The following is a 14569-nucleotide window of genomic DNA, read 5'->3' on the forward strand; positions in this document are numbered from 1 at the left end:
GTCAGGAAGACCTGAGTTCAAATACAGTCTCACACACTTTCTAGTTGAGTAACCATGGCCATATCATTTAACTTCTAATTGTCTCAGTTTTCTTATCTGTAAAATTGGAATAATAATAGCACTTTTATCTCAGGGTTGTTGTGAAAATCAAATTAGACAATATTTAAAAAAGAATTAGAGCAGTAACTAGCATGGAGTAAGTCCTTCAGTCAAAGAGTTTGTTATCTTTGTTATCACATCTGAGATTTTCTTGGCAAAAATACTGGGTTGATTTGCCATGTCCTTCTTCAGATCATTTTACAGATGAGGAGATTGAGGCAATCAGGGTAAAGTGACTTGCTCAGGGTCACACAGTAAATGTCTGAAGTCAGATTTGAACTAAAGAAGATGAGTCTTCTTGACTCTAGGCCCAGCACTTTATCCACTGTGCCACCTAGCTGCCCCCACATTAAGTACTATCTAATTGTATTGTATTGCATTGTGTTGTATTGTATGTACTTGTTATTACTTCACAGTCTTTTTACTTGATCAACTCTCATTAATTCTCTATCAAATGTTCCCCCATAACTATTGTTAATGTCTTCCATTTTGCAAAAACTTTTAACCTTTCCTACAATCCTCACCTATTTTATTATGATTTTTGAGGCCACAGTAGACAAATTTCCTCATTTCCAATCCTATAGACTTAACTACTTTTTGGTATCTTGACTCTCTTCTCTTCTTTTTTACTGTATCAAAAGGTGACTCCATGCTCTGTTTCCTCTAGCATATTCCCATAATGCATTCTCTATTCTAGCCAAAATGGCCTATTTGATGTTTTCTATCCACAATATTAACTGTCCCCATGCTTGGAATCATCTTCCTCATTTCCTCTTCCTCTTAGAATTCCTAGCTTCCTTCACTCATGCCATTTCCTACAATTGCCTTTCCTGGTTCCTCAGTTCTTAAGACATTCCCTTACAATTACTTTACATTTTTATGCATGTTTTTAAAAACTTCTCTCTGTATTTGTTATTTTATATATTTATATTTGTAATAGGATCATATTTATATATGTATATTTTATTTATAATAAATATTTATAAAATAAGTAAATTTATGGCAGGGGCTGTTTTATTTTGGTTTTTGTAAACTTAGTGCCTAGCACAGTGCATGGCACAAAAGAAAGTTTGTTGGATTGAATGGGCTGGCCTCAGTCTAGCATGTTTTATTTTTAGTTGTTGCTGTTCATTCTTCATTCTCTCCCTTCACTTGATCCTTCCTTTCTGTCAACAAAAATAATTAGGTCTTCATTATCCTAAAAACAATCACAGACATAAAGGTATACATACTCCAAAACCAACATGTCCTTTAACTTGATATCTTACTGAATTACCATTTTTTCTCTTTTTTTCCCCAATTTGATGAAGTTTAGAATACACTTGATTTTTCCATTTCCTGACCACCTACTTATTCCTCATTCCCTTTTTAGCTATCATCTTCTTTCATAATTCTACCAAAATCATGCTCTGCCAGCCCATCCAGTATGCTAAAGATATTTTACTGCCAAATAAAATAGCTTTTTGTGAGTCTTCACTCTCCCACAGTCCCTTGCAGTATCTGACTGTTGACCTCAATTTCCTCCTCAATATCCTCCCTCTTCTTCTCATTGACACTTTAAAATTTCCCTCTATATTTTTGCTCCCTCTCTGTGTCAGTACTTTTCAGACTGCACTCCTGAGTCTCTATACTTTCTACTATACCCCAGAAGCTTCTGTACCTGGAAGCTTCACTTCATTCAAGGATTTCTCATATTAAGAGTGCCTTCAGCTCCTTGTGACTTCTCTCTTCTAGTTGTTTGGTTCTTTCTAGAACTTTATTTTCAGGAGGACTTGCAGGTCAGCAATATCTTCAATTCTCTCTAGGTTCCTTTTCCATAATCCTAAAATGGGTACTTTCATTTCCCCATTTTTTCCCCTACCTACATTTTCAATTTTTTTTTATGTGTTGTCTACCCTATTTGAATATAAGCTTCTTGAGAGTTTCTCTGAGTTACATTTTCCTCACCACTGACTTATGAGCTAGATAATCTCAATATTCCTTTTTATCACTATAGTCTCATGCCAATAAATATTATATATTTAATATAATATAATGGTTCTCTCTGGGAGCAGGTTTCTCAGGGAGGTTTCTGGAGGCAGCCTTAGTATCAGTTCAGATCAATAACCACCCCAAATGCAGCCAGGAGTTAAAAGTTCAGATCTTTTATTGCTTCTTCCAAAATAGCCTGGTTAGTTTTCTTAGAGGCCTATCTCTCTCCTTGGTTCTAAGAGCTCCCTCTGAATGTCTCTAAATCCAAAGGTTTTTCCTTCAGCCTCCAGCCAGCACAAAGGTGGAAAATGGAATGAATCTGACTCCACCTCATAGAGTGGGGTTGTGGGCTTCCTCCCAGAGTGCTCCTTGCTGACTCCTGGCAATTTTCCGAACTAACTAACTTGAAGCTCTAAGAGATTCTTTATATATGATCTCCCAAAGGTTGATTCCTCCTCTGAGGGAGTGGGATTATGGGGTCTGAGAGTGGGATTATGGGGTCTGAGAGTGGGATTATGGGTTTCTGACTTGTGAATCTCATACTGAATACTAATTTGTGAATCTCCCAAAAGTGTGAACTCCAGTGAGTACTTAAATATATTAGTGAGCTAGAGAATTTGCTAAGTACCATACTAAATTAGGCAACTGACTTATCACTTTGTAAGGATTTTAATAGGTATAATGTGTAGATGAAGGTTCAAAAATATAGATGTTGAAAGCAATTTTAAAATTAATCTCAGGAGCAGCTAGGTGGCGCAGTGAATAGAGCACCAGCCCTGAAGTCAGGAGGATCTGAGTTCAAAATCAGGTTTCAAATGCTTAACACTTTCTAGCTGTGTGACCCTGGGCAAGTCACTTACCCCCAATTGCCTCAGCAGGGGAAAAAAATTCATCTCAGCAGAGAATCTTGTCTCCTACTTGCATGATAGAGTTGAGCTAATACATCCTGGATTCTTTGTTCTCCCTTTCTCCATATTTCAAACCGTTTCTATGCTATCCCCATTCTTTTCTACCTTTGCTATAGACTGAGAATAAAATGATGTTTTTCTTTTCTAAAACAAATCCTTTTACTTATTTGCAGGATCCTACCCCCTTATACTTCCTCTGCAAAATTTCCTCCTTTCTTGCTCTCATTCTTAATCTCTTCTTTCCACTGGCTCCTTTCTCAGAGTTTATAAACATGTCCACATATCCTTCAAAGATGAAAAAAGTTGCTTTTTTGACTTTGTCATACTTCCAAGTTATTTTCCTATATATCTTCTTCTTTTCACATCCAAATTCTTGGAAGGGGTTGCTTATGTTCATTTAATTCATTTATTTCCTTCCTTTCCTACTCCTCAGTTTCTTACAATCAAGCTTCTAAACTCACCACTCAACTTGGACTGTTCTCTAGGGTTACCAGTGATCTATTAACTGTTAAATCTCATGGCCTTTACTCAGTCAATTCTCATTCTACTTGATTTCTGTATTGCTTTTTAAACCATTGGCCAATACTTGTTCCTGGATATCTTATTCTTCCTTGCCAAAATGACACTGTTCTCCTGCATGTCCGATTTCATCTTTGGCATGAGCTGTTAAACCCAGATGTTCTCCAAAACTAAATTCAATACATTTCCTCCTTCCCATTTCATCTCAAGTTATCTCTTCTTTAAACTTAGCCCCCTCTCCTTTTCTGTTGTTGAAGGCACCAATGATTTCACCATTCAGGTGGCATATTTTATGAGACACTTGATGGGATAAGAACTTGTTAACCCTAGGGTGATAAATTTTTTAATGATACCAGAGAGTTGGAGAAAATCCACGGCTGATTGAGAAGTTCCAGGTGCCTTGCCTGGGCAGAAGAAGAGCTTTTTATTGCTGGGAGGTAGGGAGGGTAAGTGAATCAAAGAAAACTGGGGAAAAACCCAGCTCTGAATCATACTGATGCAAGTGCTGACGTGATCAGCCTCACCCTGTATGCACTTCTCTGTAGATCCTTAAAGTCTGGGAATAGGCAAGATAGCAGGTAATACAGGGAACTCATATGTGAGGCTGGAATGAGCATAGAAACCCTCAAATTGGGAATAAAAGAGCAGCTAGGAGATGAAAAAATCCTTCTCAAAGGAGAAAGCAAATCGTCATTTGTGTTTGAATCAAAAGTCAGTGTGGAAAAAGGCCAAGTGGTATAGGGGATTGAGAGCTCACTTCTGAGTCAGGAAAACCTGGAATCAAACCCTGTCTCTGATGCATAACATATAATATCTATATGCCTCTGGGAAAAGTCACCTCTAAGTGGCCCAGGAAATTATCTAAGACTATAAATTGCAGAGAAAGTGCCAGCGATAGTTTTTCATTGGTTTAGGCCAAAAAAAAAAAAAAAAGCCATTATGAGATAGTGATTTTTAAATTCAAGAGAGAACTAGATTTATTTTTCCAGTTGTGTTATTTGCTAGTTATATGATCATGGACAAATTATTTCTGATCTCTGAACTTCAGTTACTTCAAAATGGAGATTTGTGCAGACATTTTCACTACCTATCACACAAAACTGTTATAAGGAAACACATTGTAAATTATGACAAGATAAAAAAATATGAACTAATATCTCTTTGCACATGTGTTAGCAGGAAGGATCATGTTGGGGTGATGGGAAATAAGACTTCATATGTAATTATAGCAAATAGGTATATAGATATAGATGTATCTATTTGATTGAGAGACATAAAATGAGAAAAATATTTTGATTAGAGCTGATTTCTTCTTGAATTTACATTGTATATGTTTGCATTTATTTCACTATATAAGGTTTTATCTCTTTCTTCAGGAACTTTCCTCCTCCCCCTGAAATATAATTTATTTGAGGGCAGGAACTATTTTTCCTTCTGATCTTTAGAGCTCTATGCTTAGCACATAGTCGGTAATAACTAAATATTTGTTAAATTAAATTGTAATGTGAAATTTGTAAGCACCTTGAGGGCAGGAACTGGGCCTTTTTTTAGTTTTATATCCCCATTATCTAATATAGTATCTGGAGAATAATCATTATTGTACTGTACACAGCCAGTAAGTGTTAAAGTGTCTGAGGTTGAATTTGAAGTCAGATTCTCCTGACTTTAGAGATGGTACTCAATCCACTGTGCCATCTAGTTGCCTCATTTATTAAAGTTTTTAAAATTGCTTTTGATTTGAACTACAGTTAGAAATGAAAAGGGGTTTTTAAAAAAGTACTCTAGTTTGTTAATTATATTTCTTTCATAAGTATATACCATATTTTCTTTTATTATTCTACTGCTTCCTTCCCTCACCTTAAGAAAAACATCAGTCCACCTAGAGAAGTTAAAAAAAATTAGTAATGGCATTTCTTCTAGGTTTGCAATGAAAGATTTGAGATTAGATTCCATCCTGGATCATCAAATCATGAACCTTTTTGAGATTTAGTTTCTCTTTTTTAATATAAGGAATACATTATTTTTCCTGACTGACTCAAGAATCAGAAGGAAAGGAAAAAAGGGAAGGAAATAAGCAATTATTAAGCACCTTCTGTTAGCTAAGTTTCTGAATTCTATCTAATCTGATCTCAGAAACTTCCTAACTATGTGACCCTGGGTAAGTCACTTATTCTCATTTCCCTCAGTTTTCTCCATCTATAAAATAAGCTCAAGAAAGAAATGGTGAACCATTCCAGTTTCTCTGCCAAGAAAACTCCAAATGAGGTCATGAAGAGTCAAACAATTGAACAGCAACAAAGTACCTTCTTTGTGCTAGATACCATACTGGGTATTTTATTATTATTATCTCATTTGATCCTCAGAATAGTCTTAGAAGGCAGGTGATATTATTATACCTATTTTTACTGGAAGACACTGAGGCAGACAGAAGTTAAAGGATTTGTCCAGGATCACACCCTTAGTAAGTTTCTAAGGCCAGAAGTGAACTCAAGTCTTCCTGATTTGAGGTTCAGAATTCCAGACATTGTGCCATCTAATTTTACCAGTATTATATAAGCTTCTTCAGTGCAGAGACTGTCTTAGCACATAGTAAGTGCTTAATGAATGTTTATTAAGCTCAATTTCATTTTATTGTCATTAATTAATTAAGTTTATTGAACTCAATTTTAAGCTCAAATTTAGCTTTAATTTTAAATTCAAATTTAATTTCTAGTTTAAAGAATAGTGAGAATTCCAGATTTGATATAAAGGCTTTGTTATTTTAGAAAGATGCATGACTTTAACTGTTGGTTTGCATAGCACAAATCATAGTTATTAGAAACCTCTTTATAAAAAGCTTTCTAGTTGCCAGGTGCCTCAAGCTTCATTCCTACTTTGGGAAATCAAGCAAAATAAATGACAGAAGTGAAAACTTTCCAATCTAATTAAAGTATTAAATGCGTAACAAACATAGATTTAACAAAAACTCCAAATATCCCTACTATTCCATGGACAAAAATTACAATCTATTACCAGATGTAATAGTGTTTTTTTTTTTAAATGAGAGATGTATAGAAAACTTTGTAATCTTACCTGCATTCACAGGTACACTTAGTACAACTCCAAGTGACATCAAAGTGGGATATGTAACAGCAATTCCAAAATTTAATACAATATTGAATGCTACAAAAAGAACAGAAAGCTATTCAGTCGCATATATTGACAGCATTTGGACAATAATAATGATGACAAGACCATATTTCACTGGTGCTTCTTCCAACCTTATTGGTAATAGTAGCATGGCAGTTGGGGGAAGGTTGGGCCTTTTTCTTCTGATCTACAGAATAGGAGCAGAGAGAATCTGGTGTTTAGATCTCTATGACTACAGTTGTATTGCTTAACTGCTGCTATTTTATTCTAAATAAGTGACTAGATTAATAAAATTAGAACCTTCCTTAACAGGAGTTACAAATTTTGGGACAAATCAATGATATGAGTATATCATATATCTTCTTCTATTCCTTATAATCCTTCTTTTCTCCTCCTTCCCCTCTCTCTCAATTTCCATTTTATATAGATAAGTCAGATTAAATAATTAGTTTACAAACTGTAATCACTATTAAGGGTAATCTTGAAGGAGAAAATAAATCACAAAAGGACAGTCTCAGGGATAGTTTCATTTACTACTTTGTAGTGATATGAGATTATGATGACTCAAGGCTTTTTTATATTTTAGCATCAGCTGATGAAGCTACATCTTTCTTCTCTAGTGTCTGCCTGAGTCATTGCCAAGACCCTAATTATTGTAGGGTCTCCCATGTGGTAGTCCCCTAAATTGGGGACATAGGATAATTGTCTTGATTTTTCATATGCTAGAAATGGCTCTGAGTTATCTAATTGTTGGATATTTACATTCAAAGAGAGTGGCAGATATGAGCCTTGTTGTAGTGGCTATATTTTTCTTTAGAATCCCTAGCTGCTCACAGCTGCTTGGTTATAAGAAGAGATCAGAGTTCAAGATGATCTAAGCAGATATTTTCTTTTGATCTACACAGTTTTCCTTAAATACTGTGAGAAATTGTGAGGGTATCTATAAAGAGTATTTGCTTTCTTTCTTTCTTTTTTTGAGAGGCAATTGGAATTAAGTGACTTGCCCAAGTTCACACAACTAGGAAGTGTTAAGTGTCTGAGGCCACATTTGAACTCAGGTCCTCTTGACTCCAGGGCTGGTGTGTTACCAGCTGTCTTCTAGCATATTTTTTCTAATGAGGCTACAGTATTTTAAAAAGACTTATATGTGTGGTAGGTATAGATATTGTCTATCATTGTTTTCAAGGGCTCTTAGTATGACTATAGTCACTTACTCAATAAGAGAACTGAGAATCCACAAAGGTTTCCCCATGGAATGTCATCGAAAGAGTTCCAATATTCCACTTTGGTGAAGTAAAGAATGATAGGAATACAGGTGATGAAAAGGATATTGAATACACCCAATATGGACAAAAAAAGGGCCGCTTCTCCAAATTTAGCACTGCCTAGGAGAAGTTTGAACAAAACCTGCAAGACAGAAAAGCAATGAGCAAAAGATGGCTATATTTTCCCCAAATTAGAATTTGTTTATAATGAGCAGAGTCCCTGTAAGCCAGCTATGAAGGTAAAACTCCTTCCTAGGACCCATCAGGAAAAAGGCACTACGCCCCACCATCAACACCCAAAGCCGATATTCTATTTAAACTACTTCCTGCATGTGTCAAAAATTTTCTTTTTTTTTTTTAATTTTCAATTTGTATGCTATCCCAGTATTAAATTTTTTTGTAAAATGAAAAAATTTTTCTAAAAATATATTACATTATATTAATGTTACTAGACACACTTATATATAGAACAAAAACTATATATATATATATATATATATATATATATATATATATATATAGAGAGAGAGAGAGAGAGAGAGAGAGAGAGAGAGAGAGAGAACATTTGTGAAGCTCAATAAATGATATATAAAATGATAGGACTGATCCCCATCGTAAAAACTTACCATTTCACTAGGTTTTTGCTATGACAGATGTTTTAGAGGCCATGACTTGACCCATGGTATTTAAATTCACTTAGGTCTCTGATAAGTTTCATTGTAAAAGAGTGCTACTGCCATTGTCACCTCTATCTACTGACTTCCTTTGAAACTCAGTTCAAATCCCACTTTTTAAGATTTTTTCTAATTTTCTCACTTGTCAGTGCCTTCTGGTTGAGATTACTATCTATCTGCTCTGTATTTAATTTGCATATACAAAATTATTTCCATATGGTTTTCCCCACTAGAATCTGAGCTCCTTAAGGGTAAAGATCATGTTTTTGCTTTTCTTTGTATCCCCAGCTCTTAGAAAAGTACTTGGCATATATTAAATGCTTCAGAAATACTTCTTCATGAACTCTTTGTATGTGTTTGTGTATTATAGTTCCTAAAAACAAATGGCTTTTAGTGTTTGAAATTGTGGGATGAGGGTCCTTTTGAGTTATTTTTTCATAGCTTAGCGATCCAACCTTGAGGATCTCAAGAAATGATAGAACTGACATAGATAAAAACAAGTATATGAATCAAATCTCCCTTATTTCAAGGGATCCCTTATAGACAGTTACAGTTTGAAAATAAGTGCTATGGCTTTAACATCCTTTAACAAAGTAGTGTCATTCATTTCTGTATAATGGCTTTGAGAGCTCATTTTTCTTGCTCCCCACCCCAACTGAATATCCTTGTGGTATTTTGAAGAAAGGCATAATCATCCAGTCTCTTATAACTATTCATTTCCCTGTCCTTTTCTTCCCCTATCCTCCCACCATTTATGTTATCGAAAGGTCAGCATTGACCATTCTAGAACAATTTGAGTGCTTATTTTGGGGAGAGGGGCTCTTGTTTTCTCCTCATCCTGTTGTCCTCTCATTTCAGGTTATTGCACTATTCTTTTATGTCTTTTGTATTCAGGGAAAAGATAGGCGTGAAAGTGACATTCACACATTAAAATTTTTTCTCCTCTTAGCCATTCCGGTCAAAGAAATGGTTAGAGAGATGGCATATACTGGAGATCAAAGCCAAATTTGTAGCTTCACTATGGATTCCATTTCTCAGTATTTTGGGTTGATGATTTTTATTAATGCATAGAGACAATGGAGAGATAGAGCCTTTCTGATTTTTCTTCATCTTGCCAATGATTCTAAAGCAGTTGTATACATTTTGAAGAATTTTAAGGTGTGTGTGTGTGTGTGTGTGTGTGTATTGGGGATGTGAGGGATTGGAGATTGAGGTGACAGAAAGGAAGGAATGAGATCCAGCCTCATTTCTCCAATTACTTGCTAGACATCTCCATCTGGATTGTCTCACTAGCACCTTAAACTCAGCATGTATAATATTGAACTCATCATGAATGGATGAACTTTTTTTTTTAATAATTATAACTTTTTATTGATAGAATCATGCCAGGGTAATTTTTTACAACATTATCCCTTGCACTCACTTCTGTTTTGATTTTTCCTCTCCCCCCTTCACCCCCTCCCCCAGATGGCAAGCAGTCCTATACATGTTAAATATGCCACAGTATATCCTAGATACAATATATGTGTGCAGACCCGAACAGTTCTCTTGTTGCACAGGAAGAATTAGATTCAGAAGGTAAAAATAACCCGGGAAGAAAAACAAAAATGCAAACAGTTTACATGAATGGATGAATTGAAAAGCATTTATTAATCACTTACTATACCAATCAATTCCATCCCAACATGGCCTTTCTGCCAACTTTTCTTCTTCTCTTCATGGTACCTTATTGCCTTCCTAGTCCCTCGTCTTGAAACCTAAAAATGATCTTTAATTCTTTTTCCATCACTGTCCCCTCCCCCCCCCCCATTCAACCATTTGCTAACTTTGTGGATCTTTTCAAAATTTCTCTCATATTAATCTCCTACTCTCTTCACTTATAGAGTTGCTACTTTTGTTTAGATTCTCGTCACTTCTTGCTGGAACTAGTATAATCATTTCTTAACACTCTACTTGACAAGGATCTGTCCTCCTTTCCAGTCTATTCTTCAGTCTACTGATAAAATGTTATTCTTACTGCATAAATCTGATCTTGTTACTACTCTGTTCAGAGAAGGTCAATCTCTCCCTGTTCCTCAGAGAATAAAATGCAAATCCCTTAACTTTCCCTAATTTTACGCAAACTTACCTTTCCAGGTCCATTTCATATTGTTTTCCCTCACAAGCTCTATAATCCATCTCAGTTGAACTACTGTTCTCTAATTTTGCCTTGTACATTCCCATTTGTGTACATTTGCCCTCTCTTCGCATCTCTACCTCAGTCTCAGAGAAAAAAAAATGGCTTTCTTTGTCAAGGCAGACTTCTCCATTTGTGCCCAAGAGCCAGTCACTTCCTGTCTCTTCTGGCACCTCCTCCCATTTATAATTCCTTTTTTCTTTCCATATTCAAGCTTTCCTTATTGTTTAATTATTCCTTCATGCTGCCTAAAAACATGATCAGTTAAATCTTCTCCTTAAAAAAAACCCTAACCTTTATTTGACCCTGTTATTCCCCTAACTTGCATTCTATAACTGTTCTCTTTCACTGCCAAACTTAGAATGAATCATTTATGCTCACTCATTTGATGTCTTCAAAACCCACCTTGTTGTTGTTCATATGTTTCAGTCGTGTCTGACTCTTCATGACTGTTTTGTTTCTCTCATTGTATTCTTAGCATTCAGCACAGTGCCTCATATGTAGCAAGAACTTAAATAACCATTGAATTAAGTGTCTGTTGAATTGAAATCCTTTTCTTTTTGCAAGGTCTAGATCTATCTGCATGGTACTGTGCTAAATCCTGGGAATACAGTGAAGGCCAAATTTTCAGTTCCCGTCCTTAAGGAGCTCACATTTTAATATGGAAGACAGCATGTAAACATAATCATGTATAATGAAGATATATAAAGAGTAGATGCAAAGTAATCCTAGAGGAAAAATACTGGGGAGAGATGGGGGATACAGGGAAAAATCTCCTGTCAAGGACAGGATTTATAGTTGTCTTGAAGAAAATCAGAGAAGCCAGTGGGAGAAGGTTAAAAATACCTCTGTGACTCCTTCTCTAAATACTATCCCCTCCCAATCCCAGGTAAAAGAACTATCTCCTTTCTCACAGAGCATACTTTGTATCTCCTATGCTCTTATAATATCCTGCCTTACATTAATTTTTTTTTACGTGGGTCTATTGAATCCTCCAAATTCCAACATGCCACAAAAAGACTATTATTGGTCTTCCTTTAAAGCAGGGGCAATACAAATTATTTTTCTTTTTATCTTTAGTACTTAATTCATTCCTTTGTATATAAAACATATAGTTAATAATAATTAATGAATTTAAACAAATTAAATTATCTTTAGTACTGATAAGGCAAACTATTGCAGACCTGATATTTAAATGCAGTTTTCTTCCTTTGAAGAAGGAACAATTTTAATCTACCAAGGATCAAAAAGTCTTAATTCTGAAGCCAATTTCCTCCTTCTACCCTGCCCCTCACTGTAACCTGTAGTCAATAAACCTTTGCCACAAAGATGAGTAAAAGCTGGGAATAAGAGTTATAAAATGTGTTGAATACCAATGGTAACAAACATCATGGAAGAAAGAGTTTAAATGGTATTGCACCACTCATTTTTACTAGAATTAGAATGGAGAAATCCAGTGTAATCATATACTAAGTTCAGTGTGATCATAAACTGAATCCCTTTAGTCTCTGTGTCTTCTTTCAGTTTCTTGACAAACCATTGGACAAGCTAATCTGATTTAGCTACTTCTGGGTCCCAAACATTTTTGTCCTTTGCTACACATAAAATGCTTCATTTGAAAAAAAAAATGAGAGGAAAAGCAAACAATGACTACGTGTACCCTGGTGTTGTCCACAGTGAGAGCATATCTTTGCGTGGAATTTACAAGCAACTCTCATGCTCATCTCCAGGACTATCAAAAGCAAAGTCATATTCCTTTGTGGTCTACTTTCAAGAGGAATAGATGCCATGCAAGGTTCCTTCCACTAGTAAGAACTAGGGAGGATAAAATTTGAGGTGAAACTAAGGCCTTATCTTTATCACCTAGGCCACAACTATTCTTGTCAAGGACTGCTGGGATAAATCCAAGAGACTATGCTCTACATGTATTTACCTTATAAAGAGCAGACATTGAAGCTGACCCCACCACCAATGCTATTCCTATCACAGAGTGGTTATGGAATCCATCTGCATAAGTCATCATCACGATCCCGGCAATTGCAAGAATGGCAGCCACAATCTGGACAGGAGAAAGTAAATTAGTGGTCAGAGAGGCACTGTGGAATCACATGGGTCAATTCAGGATTGACAATGGTAGTAGTGAATGTGTATATTATAGTGGAAAGGGCACCAAAATTAAGAGTTAAGAGTTCTGAGTTCTAGTCCTTATCCTACCAATTACCAGACATAATCTTGCTCAGAATACTTAACATCTCTGGGATTCAATTTCTTCATCTGTAAAAGGAGGGTAATGATATTTATATTATTTACTTCACAGGGTATAGGATCCTACACAAAATGGTTGATCAAATGATAGATATTAAATAATTTGAAAAATTAAAACAATAAACAAATGAAAGAAATTATTGTTGCTGTGGTGGTTGTTATTATTCTTTAAATAGTAAAGGAGAAATTTGAACTTCAATTCTAGACTTACTAGGTGGAGGAAATACCCAAAAAGTCCATTTCATTGATTATCAAATTAAAAACCAAGTTTCAATGAGTGTTTACTATCCAAGAAAAAACAAAGATTGATCTTTAATAGTGTGGCTTTTGAGAATGGAGCAGTAGGTATGTGATATTGACGGTAAATTTACAGACCATGATAATTTTGTCATGATAAAATCTGCCTAATAATTATAGCATTTTGCAATTATCTACATATTTCTCCTAAAGGATTCAGCAGACCTTAGGATACCTCATTTATCTTCTTCATATTACAGGGATGAGATGAAGAAGAAGGAGACATATGTATGGTTTCCATTTTATAGGACCTTGGGGCACAAAGCATAGGGTTGCTTTGTTGTTCCAAACTAATCAGTGGTGCATCCAGGGCTATGGTTCTGGATGAAGTGCTTTCTGCTTTTCCCTTCTGTTATTATATGATTTTATAGGCATCCCAGAATGAGTGATATTTTGGAGAAGAAAGTCATCTTGCTAAAACCCAAGAAGGTCAACCAGTTGATAAGAACATTTTCCAACCTGACAGAAGGTATCCAAAGCTTGTAATGATAAAAACAAACAAACAAACAAACAAAAAAACAAATGACAGAGAATAATCTGTGGCTATGTATATGAAGAACTATGCAGATTTAATTTAGTCAGTGTGGTACCAAAAATGCATTTAATAGGTATGAGATTTTTTTTTTTTTGGTGTTTGCATTTCTTACTAGTTTTTTCCTTTTATAGATTTTTTTTTTTAGCTAACAAAATTGTGAAAAAAATCAGAACTAAATGATTTAGAGTCTCTTGTTACACTTTCTATTGTCAACCATAATCATTTGTGTAGACTGATTTACTTTAGAGGAATAGTGAATGTCATTAATCTTTGTCAGAATTTGTGAATTACACATTCTTGTCCAAAAGGAAGTCAGTCACTCAATATTTTAACATAATCATAGTTTCCATGGAAAGATAGAACCTACCTTAAGTCTACAAATGGTTCCCAATTAATGGTTATTCTAATTAAGATATTCTAATTGTCATTCCTAGATTAGGACTACTTTCTTTAGTTAGGGATAATACTTCACATATATTGCAGATTCAATGGCTAATTATTTTCTGTCTATTCATTTATTTTCTATATACTTATAATCTATTTAATCTATCTAAAATCTATCATCTATCTAACTATCTATCTATCTATCTATCCACACAGAGAAAAACAGAAACAATATGGCAGCAAGACAAGAAAATAGCATGTATGCTTAATAGGCACTGAGTTTTGCAAATGGTTAGTGAACAGAGTGGAGCAGAGGATGTTTTGGCTATTTGGTGGTTCCTTCTTTA

General features: G+C 35.1%; 1 protein-coding gene across 2 annotated transcripts in view; it reads right to left on the bottom strand.

Annotated features, from left to right (window-relative positions):
- Window positions 1–14569, bottom strand: part of SLC35F3 (solute carrier family 35 member F3) — a 520309-nt gene that overhangs the window by 6004 nt on the left and 499736 nt on the right. For both annotated transcript variants that reach the window (XM_051993588.1, XM_051993589.1), the window contains 3 exons: window positions 12675–12800; window positions 7841–8033; window positions 6570–6659 (listed from right to left, as the gene is read on the bottom strand). In XM_051993588.1, the coding sequence (XP_051849548.1) occupies window positions 6570–6659; window positions 7841–8033; window positions 12675–12800 (409 nt within the window). The remainder of the gene's footprint in view (window positions 1–6569; window positions 6660–7840; window positions 8034–12674; window positions 12801–14569) is intronic.

The sequence above is a fragment of the Antechinus flavipes genome, chromosome 4, assembly GCF_016432865.1.
Source record: "Antechinus flavipes isolate AdamAnt ecotype Samford, QLD, Australia chromosome 4, AdamAnt_v2, whole genome shotgun sequence".
NCBI classification, from domain to species: Eukaryota; Metazoa; Chordata; class Mammalia; order Dasyuromorphia; family Dasyuridae; genus Antechinus; species Antechinus flavipes.